The sequence below is a fragment of the Salvelinus sp. IW2-2015 genome, linkage group LG20 (genome assembly GCF_002910315.2).
Source record: "Salvelinus sp. IW2-2015 linkage group LG20, ASM291031v2, whole genome shotgun sequence".
Lineage (NCBI taxonomy): Eukaryota > Metazoa > Chordata > Actinopteri > Salmoniformes > Salmonidae > Salvelinus > Salvelinus sp. IW2-2015.
Window position 1 is genome coordinate 43,277,694 of NC_036860.1, and position 16,705 is coordinate 43,294,398.

At 44.0% G+C, this 16,705-nt stretch overlaps 1 protein-coding gene across 1 annotated transcript in view; it reads left to right on the plus strand.

Annotated features, from left to right (window-relative positions):
- LOC111980328 (autism susceptibility gene 2 protein-like) overlaps positions 1 to 16,705 on the plus strand; it is a 614,157-nt gene that overhangs the window by 437,672 nt on the left and 159,780 nt on the right. The window contains 1 exon segment of the mRNA XM_024011054.2: positions 11,327 to 11,356. Within this exon segment, the coding sequence (XP_023866822.2) occupies positions 11,327 to 11,356 (30 nt within the window).

A 16,705-nucleotide genomic window follows, 5' to 3' on the forward strand; every position in this document is an offset into this window, starting at 1 on the left:
AGCTAGACTTGTGATTGTCAGTATATACACATTGTGTTCTGTCAGAAAGATAGTTCCTAAACCAATTTATTGCCCCTTCACTGAGACCAATGTTACTGAGTCTAGCTAGCAACAATTCATGGTCAACGGAATCGAAGGCCTTTGATGAATCCACAAACAGAGCAGAACAATGTTGCTTTTTATCAAGTGCATTAATGATGTTGTTTACCACTGCCATGGCTGCAGTTGTGGTGCTGTGCCCCGATCTAAAGCCAGACTGAACCACACTCAGTATGTTCTTTTCAATTAACAAGTTTTTTAACTGAGTTCACTAGGGATTCATAGACTTTGGCCAGGATAGGGAGTTTAGAGATAGGACAATAGTTATTAGCATCTGAGGGACTCCACCCTTTAGTAGTGGGAGGACATAAGCTGATTTCCAAATGCTGGGTATGGAATTGGTCAAGAGACTCAAGTTGAAAATGTGAGCCACAGGTTCAGTAATAATACCAGCTGCTGTCTTTAAGAGGTAGGGTTTGTGTGCAGTAACAGGATAAAATATAATTTGCCAATGACTTCAAACCAATGACTTCCGATTAACTGAATTGTACATCTTTTTTTTWTTTTTTATAAATATACCTTTTTTAATTAGCATATCCTTCTAGTCAGATTTAGTCAGATGCATTCTATTATAAGTTGAAGTCTTTATACATGAACCTGAACACATGCAGCAAATGAGGCTGATATTGACATAATCACAGTATGCATGTGACCTCTGTCTGTGTGTTAGAATAGATTGCTGCAGTAAAGATGCCAACTGACATCAATGCTAATTAATGTATGCCATGTGTGCACTAATTAAAATTCACACCAAGTGGACCTGTCTCAGGGGACGTGCCATAATGGCGCAAACAATGCAATTTGATGTATGTAATTGTCTCAAAATCCTTCCTTCATCTTTGATTAAGCCAGCATCTGCTTGGCCCCCCTACTCCCCAACTAGGTTACGTTGGACAAGACAGGAAAACGGGGTGCAGGTGTGATGCTGTGTGTGTGTGTGTGTGTGTGTGTGTCTGAGTGTGTGTCTGAGTGTGTGTCTGAGTGTGTGTCTGTGTGTGTTTCTATTTAAATCCTTTAACCTTCAGTAAATGCTTCCCACCTTGAGGCACCCCCTACACCCCTCACCGCACCACCCTTCCCCACACCGTGACTGAGAGAACCATGTTGAGATGCCTCTTCACTCTGAGATGTTGAACTTGGAGTTTGTGTGTAACAGATGGATTTGTTGCCTGCTGATAGAGAAGCGGAGTGCCCTCCCTCCTCCACCTCCCCTCCTCCCCCTCCCAGTCCCTGGKRGGGTGGGCGGGSGGGCGGGGGCTGGCAGGCGGGGCCCACCCCTGTAGATCAGCTGAGTGCTGTGCCCTGCGGCACCATCTGTCTGTGCCAAGCACCACTCCAGGGCTCTGTTGGCACATCTGTTGAGGAGAGCAGCTTAACTGACAAGTTATTTTAAAGAATGACACCACCTCCTCCCGACATGCACGCAGATACCAACACACACACACGTGCACCCACAGACACACGTCTACACCTTCTCTACCCCCGCAGCCCATCTTTTTACCCCAGGCGAAATATGTCTCTGTATGGTGTGTGTGTGTGATTTTCCCCCTTGCAAAGAGGTGCCTGCCTTTCAAGCATTCATCTTTTACACTTCTGAGCTAACACCTCCAAATGGAATCCCTTTACACACACACAGGTCCCGCTCTCCAATTTGCCATTATTGGTGTTGTTCTAATGTAAACCATAAGAGATTAACCAATATAGACATAATAATAAAAAATAACCTCATCCAAGAAAGTTCTCTCTCTCTCGAATGCTCTTTCAATAAGCCTGGGCAGATTCCAGAGGAAAACAACTTTAAAGGAATGCGCCTAATATTGCACTCTCGGGTATTGAAACCAGAGGTCACAGACTATAAAGCTCTTATTATTTTATAGAGGGTGCTTTTTTCCACCCTCTCTCCATCCCTCCACTATTCCAATGCGTTCAGTTCGCGGTCAAAATGAATGTTGTCTGGATAAAGTTGTACATTTGAAAGAAAATTGCTTTCAGATGTTGGCCTGCTGCAATTGGATAGGGGTGGACGGGCGGGTGGACAGGCGATCTGGCGGGTGGATCAGGCCTGGTTATATTGAGCCAGACAGCAGACAGCTCCTCCCTCTCCGTTCTCTCCCTCTGACGGGAGGGACACACTTGGCCAGTGGAGGAGACGTTAGCCTTATGTCACTGTGGCTGTGCTGCAGACTGTCTGAAGCACTCCAGCTAGTAGGGGTGGTTGTCATTTCTTCCCTCTTCCCCCTCCATACTTTATATGACAGCTAGACATCAAGCAGATGCTGGGGAAATTAGATGTTAGATGCCATCGCTACAGACCTTGGCTTTATTTTAATGACCCACCCTAGTCAGACATGTCATGTTGAATTTCCTTCCATTTGGGAACCCAGTGTTTTTGTAAAACTGTCTTTTTAAGAATATATTGGCGGGGAAATGCAAGGTTTTTCAATGTTTTTTCTGGGTTAGGAACATGGAGATAAAATTACCTGAGGTCTGGGTTTATTTTAAATGCATTCCACCGTGATCCCTTAGCGTGATTCGCTAGTGCGGTTGGTATCATTTAGCTGTTAATGTAAGTATGTGAAACAAATTAACCTGATCTAGATTAAGAGTCATTAGTATGAAGAATGTTACCGGTATATTGTGCCGTTCAGTTCACACCTAATATTCCTCTGAGTTAGAGGCTAAAGTTACAGTTGGGCTTTCTCATTGAGATCTATGGTAGCCTAATGGCCTGGGTACCTGGAGGAAGTGGATGTTGGATTTGATTTGCACAGGCCTTTGGTGTGTCTGTCTGGAGAAGCCTGTCTGACTGGACAGTATATCTGCTTCCCATCTCCAAGACGGATGGCCCAGTGTCCTGTTGCCGACAATGAGAAAAACTATCTTTCTCTTCCTTCCTTTCTCTCCCTTATTTCCTCTCTCTTTCTCTCTGTCAGAAGTGAAGGTATTATCATAATAGGCAGACATTCGAATTAGCAATCCACTCTCTCAATTTTATTTTGATAGAAACTAATTTGTAAGTCTGTCCTGTTGGCCCAGTCTGCTCCAGTCCTCAGTCCTGACTGTGATCCATAAGTTGTAAACCCTGAGCTCATCAGTCTCCGCCTACTACCAGGGTGGATTTGCCATGTTCTGTTACTCAGCTCACAGTGGTGGTACTGGGACAGGGACAGACTGGCAGGCTGGCAGACTGTGCCCTGCGTGGGCATGGGGATGTGAGAATGATCATGGCACGGATCCCTGCCAGCCTCACCACCATCACCTCTATTCCCTGTGAATAACACGCCAGTGCCCAGCCCAGTGGTAGGCCCGGCACACCGCCATATTGTGGGAGGGAGGCATGAGGAGGGAGGGAGGCAGGGAGTTAAGGGGAGGAAGGAGCGGGGAGGCGCAGGCCCGGACTCAGACGCCTCTATGGCAGGCAGGCTTCCCTTCCGCTCTGCTCTGCAGGGAGGAGCGCGGGGCTCGAAGATGGCAATCAAGCCTTGATTTGCCAACACATTTCCAATGATTAAAATGTAATTAGCACAAGCGAGCGCCTCCTCCCTAGCTAATTTCCATGCACACTGTGACAGGCAGGCGGTCGGCGGCGCCCGGGCCCCAGCAGCAGATGGAAGAGCAGGCAGCGGGAGGGGACAAAACCATTTTGCCATGCGACTGTTTGCATCAGAAAACCATCAGGACGCGCAGCTTTACTCTGGGAGGGAGAAAAAAGGAAGAGGAGCCCTTGACGGCGGCACATCAAAGTGGCACCGTCTGAGATGACTCTGACAATGGCTTTTCACATTTCAAGTTTTAATGTCACATGCACAAGTACAGTGAAATGCCTTTCTTGCAAACTCAAAACCCAACAATGCAATAATCAATAACAATATAATAGTAGAAAAAAACTAACGAGAAATATGAAATACACAAAGTAAGTAAGTGGGCATACTGTATACAGGAAATACATAAAAAGTCAGTTCCAATACCATATTTTTGTGCAGGGATACTGGAGTGATGGAGGTAGATATGTATAGGGGTAAGTTGACTAGGCAACATGATATAAGATAAACAGAGTAGCAACAGCTTGTATGTGAGTGGGTGTACGTGTATGTAGAGTCAGTATAAATGTATGTGGATATTATGTGTGAGTGAGCAAATGATGGAATGGGTGTTTGTGTGTGTGTTGGAGTGACAGTGTGTGTGAGTATGTAGTGCCCTGTGAATGTGCATAGAGACAAAATCCTGAAATAAATGGTCAATAAGATACAAGGTAAACTCGGTCCATGTAGCTATTTTGATAGCTATATATCAGTCGTATTGCTTGGGGATAGAAGCTGTTCAAGAGCCTGTTGGTGTCAGACCTGATGCACCGGTACCTCTTGCCGTGCGCTAGTGTAACGGATGTGAAATGGCTAGCTAGTTAGCGGTGGTGCGCGCTAATAGCATTTCAATCGGTTACGTCACTCGCTTTGAGACCTTGAAGTAGTGGTTCCCCTTGCTCTGCAAGAGCCGCGGCCTTTGTGGAGCGATGGGTAATGACGCTTTGTGGGTGACTGTTGTTGATGTGTGCAGAGGGTCCCTGGTTCGCGAGGGGACGGATGTAAAGTTAAACTGTTACACCAGCAGAGAAAATCGTCTGGTGTAACAGTTTAACTAAACGGGTGTTTAGGGTCTTTGAAGATTTTCCGGACCTTCTTTAACTTTTACCGCCTCAGAAACCCGGATCCGGGATCACCCCCCACCCCCCCCACACTGATTAGCATCGCTAGCATAGCGTCACAATTAAATAGTAGCATCTAAATATCATTAAATCACAAGTCCAAGACACCAGATGAAAGATACACTTCTTGTGAATCTAGCCACCATTTCTGATTTTTAAAATGTTTTACAGGGAAGACACAATATGTAAATCTATTAGCTAACCACGTTAGCAAAAGACACCATTTTTTTTACTCCACTATTTTTCCACTCCATCACCAGCTATCACCAATTCGACCAAATAAAGAAATAGCCACTAACCAAGAAAAAACCTCATCAGATGAGTCTGATAACATATTTATTGTATAGCATAGGTTTTGTTAGAAAAATGTGCATATTTCAGGTATAAATCATAGTTTGCAATTGCAGCCACCATCACAAATCTCCCCAAAGCGACTAGAATTACTACATAGAGCAACGTGTATTACCAATTTACTCATCATAAAACATTTCTTAAAAATACACAGCTCACAGCAATGGAWAGACACAGATCTTGTGAATTCAGACAATATTTCAGATTTTCAAAGTGTCTTACAGCGAAAACACAATAAATCGTTATATTAGCATACCACATTTGCAAACGTTACCCGAGCATTGATTCAAGGCAAAATTAGCTATAGCGTTATCATCACCAAAATACATTAATTTTTTCACTAACCTTCTCAGAATTCTTCCGATGACACTCCTGTAACATCATATTACACAATCCATATAGAGTTTGATCGAAAATGTGCATATTTAGCGGCACAAATCGTGCTTACACAATGGAAATAGTGTCCAACTACTCAAGCAATCTGCCCGGCGCCATYTTGAAAATACAACTATTTTTATCGAAAACTATTCATAAACTTGACTAAAAAAATACAGGTTGGACATGAAATGAAAGATGCATTAGTTATTAATGCAAMCGCTGAGTTAGATTTTTAAAATTAACGTTACTAGACATACAGTGTGTGTTACAGCCAGACTAGTGCCGCAATAATGGCGTCACTAGTCGCCATTATTGAGTTTACATTTTTCCACATAAAAACGGAATAACATCATAAATAGCTCTTACTTTTCGACGAGCTTCCATCAGAATCTTGGCCAAGTGGTCCTTTGTCCAAAAGAATCGTTGCTTGGTTGTAAAACGTTGCGTTCAACTTCTGATATAGCAGCTAACAATAGCTAACAATAGCTAACAATAGCTAACAATAGCTAACAATAGCTATTTTGCCCCAACGTGTCCAAATCCTCAAGACGCAATACTGAGGAAATTCCGAAAAATAGCAATATACTCGCATAATCTGATATAACTCGGTTTAAAATAGCTTCGTTATGATGTTTCTAACACCTATATCGAATTAAATTACAGACGGATACATYTAAGGTTGATAACTGAGCGTTTGAAAATGGCATCCTGAGGTCCTTCTCTGCGCAATGGTCAGCGTCGAAAAGAAGGCGCACCTCACTCCTTGGCCTTTTATAACCTCTGAGAGCTACGTAGAAAGCCCATTCCACTTCTCATTGGTTACTGACATCCAGGGGAAGGCGGGTGCAGTTCATGTCGTTCCATAGGATACACACAGACCTTTAAAACTGATCTGAGACCAGAGCTTCGCTCTCAGACCTTCGCAGTACCTGTCATGGATTTCGCTGTAGAAAGAGTTCTGGGTCACCCACAGACATAATTCCAACGGTTTATGAAACTAGAGAGTGTTTTCTATCCAATAGAATTAATAATATGCATATTGTACGAGCAAGAATTGAGTACGAGGCAGTTTAATTTGGCAACACCCAGAAAAAAAAAATGCTAACTGCTCCCCCTATTGACAAAAGGTTATTAAACACCTCCTGATATAGAGGTCCTTGATGGCAGGGAGCTCGGCCCCAGTGATGTACTGTGCTGTCCGCCTGCCATCCTTCATGCTGCTGTCCCACTAGCTTCCAGGCGGGCAGGCAGACAGACAGGCCTTTCTATTTATCCTTTATTTAACCAGGAAGTCCCTCAGCTTTAACCCCTTCAGTGATTCTGCAGGAAATGTGGCCCAGGACGATAACCATCCCCAGTCCTCAGCTCCACTGGCCCTTTAAATGAAGCAGATATCAACGGTACTGTCATACATTCTAGGGTCATGGACAGTGACCAGCGGCACCTCAGGCTAATACCAGACTAGGGATGGCATGGCACAATGCCCATTCATATTGAAGAAGTTGACATTTGAGAGAATATTAGATCAGAGGCTAGTGCTGATGTTAGAGACGTGAAATTAGAATAAACCCCCTTCAGCATGCCTCTCTGAATGGTTGTTGAGGAAGGATATTTATTTGATTGACGTAGCATCTGTTTGCATTTGAGAAACAGTGCATTTGGAACCACAGATTCCATGATTCCAGATTCTATGCCTAAACGTTTTGTATCTGAGTAGATACAGTACACACCATGGCGTGCATCTCTCTCACGCATCTCTGTTTGATGTGGTGGGCAAGACTCCTTATGACAATAGTTGTTTCTGTTGGGGAGTTTAGCAGAGCCAGACACAGACAGACACTGATGTTGCTTATGAGAGGACAGCAGAGCAGAGCTAGCTGAATCATTGACAATTCAGGACATCTCTCCTCATGTTCCCTGTCTGTTCCCTGTCTCCTATGTCTATTGGGCTGATATTACTCTCAGCTGGAGTCTACAGAGGCTTACGGACACAGAATAATTTTCTCCTACTCTGAGTTTGATATAAACAACAGCCTTGATGCTTGGACACATTGTAGGGAATGTGTAAGTGCACTCAGCCAAATGGAGGGGTGGAGGTGGAGGGAGAAGGGGTCATGGAGGGGCAGTCGGGGTAATCAGAGGTTCACCGGATACAGGGCAACATCAACAGCKCTTAGCGCTGAGGGTAATGTTTGACAATCCTCTGTTACTTAACCTAAACACTGAGGTCTGGGGTCTGGGTTATACAGTATAATGCTAGGGCTGTGTGAATACCACTGGGCCTGGCTAGTGTATTGCTTTCTAGGGCTGCTGCCCTCCTGTTTTTCTACATATTCATGCCCTAGTTTTTTTTGTTTTCCTTCTGAAATAGTTTTTGCTGTTATTTCTCCTATTTACAGTACTGTTTTTATATTGCACTAGATTTCACTGCTTTTAATAGCGTACTATACCTACTCCTTTTCATGAGCAATCATCATTTAAAACCCTTTYGAATAATTATAATGTATACTGAACAAAAATATAAACTCAACATGCAACAATTTCAATGGTTTTACTGAGTTACAGTTCATATAAGGAAATCAGTCAATTGAAATAAATAAATTACGCCCTAATCTATGGATTTCAAATGACTGAGCAGGGGCACAGCCATGGGTGGACCTGGGAGGGTATAGGCCCACCCACTTGGGAGACAGTCCCAGCCAATCAGAATGTGTTTTTCCCCCAAAAAAGGGTTTTATTACAGACAGAAATACTCCTCAGTTTCATCAGCTGTCCGGGTGGCTGGTCTCAGACGATCCCGCAGGTGAAGAAGTTGGATGTGGAGGTCCTGGGCTGACGTGGTTACATGTGATATCCGGTTGGGAGGCCGGTTGGACGTACTGTCATATTCCATAAATGATGTTGAAGGCGGCTTATAGTAAAGAAATTAACATTCAATTCTCTGGCAACAGCGCTGGTGGACATTCCTGCAGTCAGCATGCCAATACACTCTCCCTCAAAACATCTGTGGCATTGTGTTGTGTGACAAAACTGCACATTTTAGAGTGGCCTTTTATTGTCCCCAGCAAAAGATGCTGTTTAATCAGCTTCTTGATATGCCACGTCTGTCAGGTGGATGGATTATCTTGGCAAAGGAGAAATGCTTACTAACGGGGATGTAAACAAATTTGTGCACGACATTTGAGAGAAATAATATTTTTGTGCGTATGGTACATTTCTGGGATCTTTTATTTCAGCTCGTGAAACATGGGACCAACACTTTCCACGTTGTGTTTATATTTTTTTCAGTATAGAATAATGTAATATAATAATGAAATAAAATGTCTACCTGTCATGTCTGTAATCATCCAACTTTCAAATGTGCAACCATAACAGTACTGTAGTTGAGATGTGTCCTCCTCATAACCTTTGGCTCACAGTGATACTATCTAGCTCCCTACTGTGCCTCTGTATTTCAACATGGGACTCAGTATATGGAAAAGAACACAGTAGATTTGCCAATGATGGTGCTCCTCTCTCCGAGTCACACTGCATAACTGCATATTAACGCACCATGATCACTAATCAGTGACTGACGGCTCCCTATGTCAGAGATGTTTTTATCTTTTTAGCGTTATTATTTTTGGTTGCTTTTCCCTGTGTAGTGCAGTGAGTGTGAGGGAGCGTGGCGTCTTGTGCTTAAAGGACGTACAAATTGCCTGCCCTTGCCTGTCAGTCTTGATCTCAGGCTTTCTTACTTTGCTCATTATAAAGGTATTTCCATTTKATTAAGTTTTCTCTTTTTTCTCTCTCCCACTCCCTTTGTACGGCGGAGAAATTAGCATACCTCTATTCTCGGGGAAAGAAGTAATGACAGCAATTTATTTTTCTCTTCTCTTCCCCCACTAGCTGTGTGAGTCTCGTGTAGTGGCACCTGCAGAAGCGACAGGCGAAGAGATGAGAAGCGAAAGAGAGCAGTTGATTAAATCATCATCAAGTCGCGCCGCTAGAAAGTCAATTCTGCTCGCCGTCTACAATGATATCCTTTTATCTTAAAGTAATGAGCTATGGCACTTTTGCATCGGGTAATACGATGACTTCTATTAGCGTGTTCCATTTGCTTCACAAGCAAGGGCAAGTCATTCCAGCCTGCTTCTATCTCGGCAATCAAAGCAATTGGCTGCACAGGCAGGCATGGGAAAAAGGAATGGAAGGGGGGAAGAAAAAAAAGAAAAGAAAGAAAGAAAGACAGAAAGGCTGGAGGCATTTTTTATGGATCACAACACAGTGGAAAAAATAAATGTCCCCATTATTTTAACTCCTCGCCTGCCTGTCTGCTCTGCTTGGTGTGCTCTGCACAGAGACACTAATGAGTCCTGGGTCACATTACTCTCGTCACAGTCTGAAGGCTTAAACACATGGAAGTAGTTCAGACAGTAATACAACTCATCATATCCTGTCTGCTCTTGCATTAACTCTGTGTGGGAGTCTGTTGCTCTGTACCGTGCCATGACAGATGCACTGACAGGCCCCTTTATTCACTTACTGGAGTAAATATATACACGTAGTTACAGTTAGCATGCATGATTTGTTGAACATGCATTGTTGTATGTAATAGTGTACATTAGCCTTGTTTATGTTTCCAGCTGACAGGCTATGTAGTCTACATTTGGCTGTTGGCTTGCCTCTCTGTGTACTGTGTATTAACGCAGGGGGGAAGGAAGGAGTGATAGAGAGAGAGTGTTTTCTCAGTGCGTTTATTGCCTCTGCATAATTTATGAGGTGCTGGAGCTGACCGTCATGGCAGTGTGCCGGGGGCTGGCCCCTGGGGCTGTGTGGTACAGGCCCGAAAATTGGATGCCCTGCTCCTGCTGAGCTCACAGTGCAGTGCGGGCCCCTCTCCCTCTCCACTGGTCGAGTCAGCCAGGGGAATACAGAGCCAGAGGCCCAGCCTGCCTTCTACCTTTGAACTCAGCAGGCAGCAGGGATCCGGCTCAACAGAAAATAAAAAATAAAAACCACCAGGCTTAGGCAGGCAGGGGCCCGGCCCCCACCGTGGCCTGGCTCCCAGCGCTGTCAGTCAATCACCCCATACTGTGCTGGCACAGGGATAAACCCTCTGTGCTTTAATCGACACTACCCCCCGCTTCACACACAAACACACACACACACACCCAGTGCCTTCTTCATTACCGACTCCAGTGCCTCCCTGCTCCTCGGCCATATGCACAACTTCGAGGGCCGCCGGCCGCCCAGCATCCCGCTAATTAGTTGATAAAGAATTAAGTGAACCTTGAAATTGAAATTGGGGAAGGAAAACTGAAATCCAACCTTTTTTTTTTTAAAGGCCCCCTTTCTGTTTCTCTTTTCTCTCCATCCTTCCATCCTGCTCCTCAACCATTTATATATAAAAAATAAGAAAAAATAGACCTACATCACAGAAAATTGTAATTCCAGTGCTCCTTGTCCTTTGAGACTCCAGCTCCAGAATGTTTTGTTCTGATTCTTAATAAGAACGACCAGATGCTTGCATGAGATATTTTGTGGGCCCTTTTGTTTCATATTCTAGTCCATGTCTCCGCTAAACAGTATAATGGACTGGCCTAATGACATTCGCCCATTGAATATGATGGAAATACTATTCTGTACTGAGGTCTCCATTAAAGACCTGATAAGATGTGCTGTGTGACTAGGTAAATTAGATTATGTACACTCACATTTAAATCAAGTCAAGTAAAAAGAAGGGCGAGGGACTTTATAATTAAAGACACGGTAGATGCCTAGTTATTCTAATCATGTTACTCTTTTATCTTACAGTGTGACAGCGAGAGCGACCAGGAACACAAGGTAAGACTCCATTTTAGTGTTTACCTTTCTCCAAGGAGCCATTTCTTCCTTCTTGCAACTTTATTTTTTATTTTATTTCACCTTTATTTAACCAGGTAGGCCAGTTGAGAACAAGTTCTCATTTACAACTGCGACCTGGACAAGATAAAGCAAAGCAGTGCGACAATAAAACCAAAAACACAGAGTTGCACATAAACAAACGTACAGTCAATAACACAATAGAAAAATATATGTACAGTGTGTGCAAATGTAGAAGATTAGGGAGGTAATGCAATAAAAAGGCCATAGAGGCGAAATAATTACAATTTAGCATTACCACTGTAGTGATAGCGCAGATCATTTTCATATATCTTTTATCAATGTGGTTTCAACGAGGATCAAATATTAGACTTTCTTTAAGTATGCATTTCTATTTAATTAGAATTAAACATCTAGTTAATAACCGTTGGAAAGGCCTAATTAGCTGCACATTAATTATATATGACTAAATGATGTACGCAATCTAAATTGAACTGTTATGGCTTTAGATTACAGTGAAGTGTAATGGCTGTGTGGCTTCCCATTAGGATTTATACAGTATTTTCTGTAATTGTTCCTCACAGAAGCATTGTGTCCTGCAATGTGCGTCACTGTCTTCATAAAAAGTGTAGTTCTTCCGTGTTAACACTATTATTTACCTATCTTCATATTATATCTCTGTCTCTTATCTTAAAGAGACTGTATTGTAATGTAGGTTTGTCCAAAACATTGTGGCTCTGAGTTGGTCTATATGTTGCAAACTTGGATATTTGCCGGTGGTCTGTACTTATTCGCAGATACTGCATAGTATTCACATATCCCTCTGAGAGGAGCCATGTTTTCCAGGAACAGTAAACTTGCAACTGTAAATCCAGCGACAGCGTGATGATTTAGAATACCATTTGCTGTTTGTTGTTTTGCTTAGTCGCTTTTGTTTACTCAGTGCGGTCGATTCAAATTACCCCTGTCGCCGTGGCAAGTCCTTTTGTTTCAGCAACGCGCCTTAGCCTGTAATCCCCCCAGCGATTTTATTAATTCATCCCGGCTCACATTACAGTGGGGATGAACAGAGCCGAGCGCCACGCAGTACCTTTCTGTCATAGATTAATTGTGTGTTAAAATAACAGAGGAGTGATTTAGTAAATAGGGTAGCTCTGATCGCTGACTGCCACCGTTCCCCTCTGTGTTACGGAGTAATTGAAGCTCACGCTCCTCAGCGTCAACCCTGTTACCCTGTAGTCACCTCAGTCACTATCTGTCCCTGCCAGGCATCAGCCTCTCCCGCTTCATCTCTCTCTCTCTCTCTCTCTCTCTCTCTCTCTCGTCACGTCGCCATCTCTCCCTCTCCATCGTCTCCCCCCTCTCTCTCTCTCTCTCTCTCTCTCTCTCTCTCTCTCTCTCTATCTTCTCTCTCAATCTTTGCTCTCCTCTCTCTCTCTCTCTCTCTCTCCTCTCTCTCTCTCTCTCTCTCTCTCTCTCTCTCGCTCTCTCGTCTCTCCTCTCTCTCTCTCACTCCACACTACCATCTTTCTCTCTCCTCTCACTCCATCCTCCTCCCATCTCTCCATCTCTCCCTCTCTCGTCTATAATGACGAAAATATTGTATTTACTTCTAAATAAGCGGCATTATACCGTAACAATATCGTGTAAACACGTCATACGTGGTTCTGAATACTTTCTGAATGCATCCTGTCAATTACAATTTTCGTTTAGATTCTTAAACTTAAACTTTTACTTCTCTCCATGTTCTATGTTCTCTCAGTTTTCACTATTCTCTCTTTTCATATCTCTTTTTACCCTTGGTTTTCTTCACATTCCTTCTATCCCTTTAGCAGACATACTTATGAGCGTACATCATTCCTTCTTTCCATTATGTGCTCTCTCCAATAAGCATAGTCTTTACTTCCAGATCATGCTCACTTATAAAGACTAACATTTACGCTACGGTGTCAGATGGCAATAACTCTACTCTCAATTATTGAATCTTGCGTGCCTATATCTAATACGCCCTAGTTATGGATATTGCGGTGGTGGTGGGGGGTAGGACCCACCACTGGCATCTATTATTGCATTCTGTGGATGTGTTACTACTTTAAGAAAACGTAGGTGAAGAGGAAGCGGGGGGGGTGATGGCAGTCGTTATTAACGGCTGTCAAATGTATTCAGAATGGGACCCAAACACTGGCCTTATTTAGTTCCTCAGAATCAGGCAAATGGAAAAGTGTTCCCCAGGAGAAATCACGTTCTGCCTGGTGTAGAGAGACCTCTGCTGTGGTGACAGGGCCGCAGGGCTCTGATAAGAGCCAGCTATTCGCCTCTCTCTGTGTGTGTGTTGTGTGTGTGTTGTGTGTGTGTGTGTGTGTGTGTGGTGTGTGTTGGTGTGTGTGTGTGTGTGTGTGTGTGTGTGTGTGTGTGTGTGTGGTGTGCGTGCGTGCGTGCTGGTGCGTGCGTGCGTGCGTGCGTGCGGTGCGTGCGTGCGTGCGTGCGTGCGTGCGTGCGTGCGTGCGTGCGGTGTGGTGGATGAGTATGTATGTAGTCGTGTTCTTCTAACACATCCTGTCTCCTAAGGGCAGTCAACACTCAGGCACGTGCACAGGTAGGGCTCAACCAGTGCCTGAGCACCAGCCCTTTTGCCCTCCTATGAAAAAACGCCCTCGCCGCTCGGTGGATGTTTTACATTTTATGAATTACTTTTCATTTTGTTATCTTTTAATTTTTGGTTAAACAAATTAATTGAACATCAAACAAGCCATTTTCATAAGGTCTTGAATCTCAGAAATTAGTCCCTCCGCTGCCCACAGTGGTCACTCGTCTGACTTGCATACTTCTGACTGTGGGCGCCGGGCGGGGAGAATGCTGGTAGGAGGATACTTTAGAGTTGGATCTGTCGTGTGTCTCCCACTGTTAGTGACAAAGAATGAGACACTTTTTTATTTGGAACACCTGCCCCCCCCCAAAGGAAATTGTTAGATATTACTACACAGTCAGAACTAGAAGCACAAGCATTTCGCTACACTCGCATTAACATCTGCTAACCATGTGTATGTGACCAATAAAATGTGATTTGATTTGATTTGCACGGCCCTATCAACACTGTCAATGCTGTGACATGGATGTTCTCCTGGGCGCTCTCTACAAAGTGACCTGTTTGATGGGAGTCCTCTAACATGACATGATAATGGTGTGTCGGCTGACAGATAGAAGCCAGGGCACACACACCGCTGTGTCTATCATTAACCCTACCTATCTTCTTATTTTCTTTAGAGTTAAGACGGGGTGACAGGGAGCTCTCATCCTACTGTCACTTTAACAGACAATGTTACAATACCATCATTACTGTAATTGGTTAGAATGTTAAAGAAGTTTCTGTGTCTGGTCTTAGACTGAGGGAGATGGTACACTACATATCTATGTCATTGTTCTGTCTCTTTGTCCCTGTAATARTGTTTGATGGCCCATCTTGTTGTTACCCAGCATGTTATTGAATGGTACGGTCTGTCCTCTTTTCATCAGACAGCGTGGGCCGGTCCATCTGGGCTCAGGGCCTGCACCCGGGGTCTGTCCAGGGACTCCCGGTGGTTGATGAATTGGCGTCGGTATACAAGAGAGAGAAAAAAGCTTATCCAGTGAGTCTGAGCCAAACTCTTCTCAAAGCTTTGGCCGGCCTGGACGTTCCAATCCCAGCCCTGGCTGTAAAGTGTGCTTGGCCCCGCTTCCAGGTTCCATTCTTGAAAGCTCAAGAGTCAGACATTGTATTCCGGCTCTCTGTCTCTCTCCCCAGGTTAGGCAGGCTTGAATCTGATCCAGGATCAGGTATTTTTTTTCAGCTAACAGGTAGGAATGGTCTGTTCATTTGGAGCAGCTTGAGTCCACATTTTTAGAGCAGGATTACTGGCAGGACGAGAGGAGCGGCGGAGAGAAAGGGGGAGAGGGAAGGTTTCATGCCGTAGTTAACGCCAACAGGTTTTTCACCATCTGAGAGCGTTTAAAGGCTGATGAGGCTAAAGTGAATGTGAAATGGGCTCAGTATTTAACGCTAAAGTGCACGTGTTTATGTGCCCAGACCATCTTTCAGTTATTTAAGAAACATTCCCTATGCTTCTCCTTGTGCATGTGGATACACTTGCGTAAGATTCAAATATGCAGCTTTTATTCTCAAAATGTGTTTTTCTTGAAAACTCTTTCGAAGCATTAGTTATACGATGGAAATGACGGATGACTGTTCTATGGAAATTACTTTTAACATAGTCAAGAGCACCAGCCACTCTCCAGAACAGACTACCTAAGTGCTTAAGTGATGTTCTTGGTAAGTTGCACCATAAACTACCAGTCAAATTCTTTACGAAGATATCTGGTGGTGTTCAAGTCCTTTTTACTAGACTAGAGCGTCAGCCCCCAGCCCTGAGTGACCGAAGACTACTTAGGCCTTTTATGAAGACAACGAGTCCTCTCATCCTCCCTCTAATATAAAGCTAATCCACAATACCTTATCATTCAACTGTCTTTTATTCCTCATGCCCCAGAGCCTCTTTACCTAGACCACACCTTCACTAAGTGTGTATTTATTCACCATCAGTCTATCAGCGTTTGGCCACTAAGCAGTAAATGCCATTTTAAAAGCGGTTTGTGTCTTATTAACGGCCTGGCATGGAAAAGTGGTGTAATTTGCCATAGTTGGCTCTTATTGGAGGCGAGGGGACGCTGTAAGTGGGTGCTTTAGTGGAGCCGCCATGGAGAGGACCTGTTTGTCCTTGACATCAAATAAAGATCTGAGCTGGTAATATATTTGCTGTTTCTGTTTTTTATTGTTTTGCAGGGTTTGCCCTCAGGCGTTTCTCAATCACTCAACGAACGAACAGCGCTGTACATAAAAACGTTTTGTCTCCCCCCTCCCCCATTGCTGGGGAGCTGGATGAGTAATAAAAAGCAGAGAGCGACTTGTCAGCGTTAAAAGATTGTGTTTTGCCCCTCCAAAGGAAGAGTATAGTGTTTACAGGCCTGAGTGGGTGCTCGCTAGGCCGAGGCTGAGGCTGATTGCACTAGAGTACCCTGTCAGACCATGATTTGTCATGTACTCTATCATCCTTGTCACTCCACAGAGCGTTGTCATAGGCAACTTAACGCTCCCCCCTCTCCCTCTCCCCCCATTCTCCCGTCTTTGTACCCAGTCTGTGTAGGAAATTTGTATTTACTTTGGGGGAGTGTGATTTGTTCCTCATGGATAATATGACCCTTAGCGGAGTCGGATCATGGGTTAGTTGAAGTGATATTTTCCGGTAATGGTAGTCGTACATCATGGCTGTCAGGCCGGGTTAGGAGGCGAGCACATTA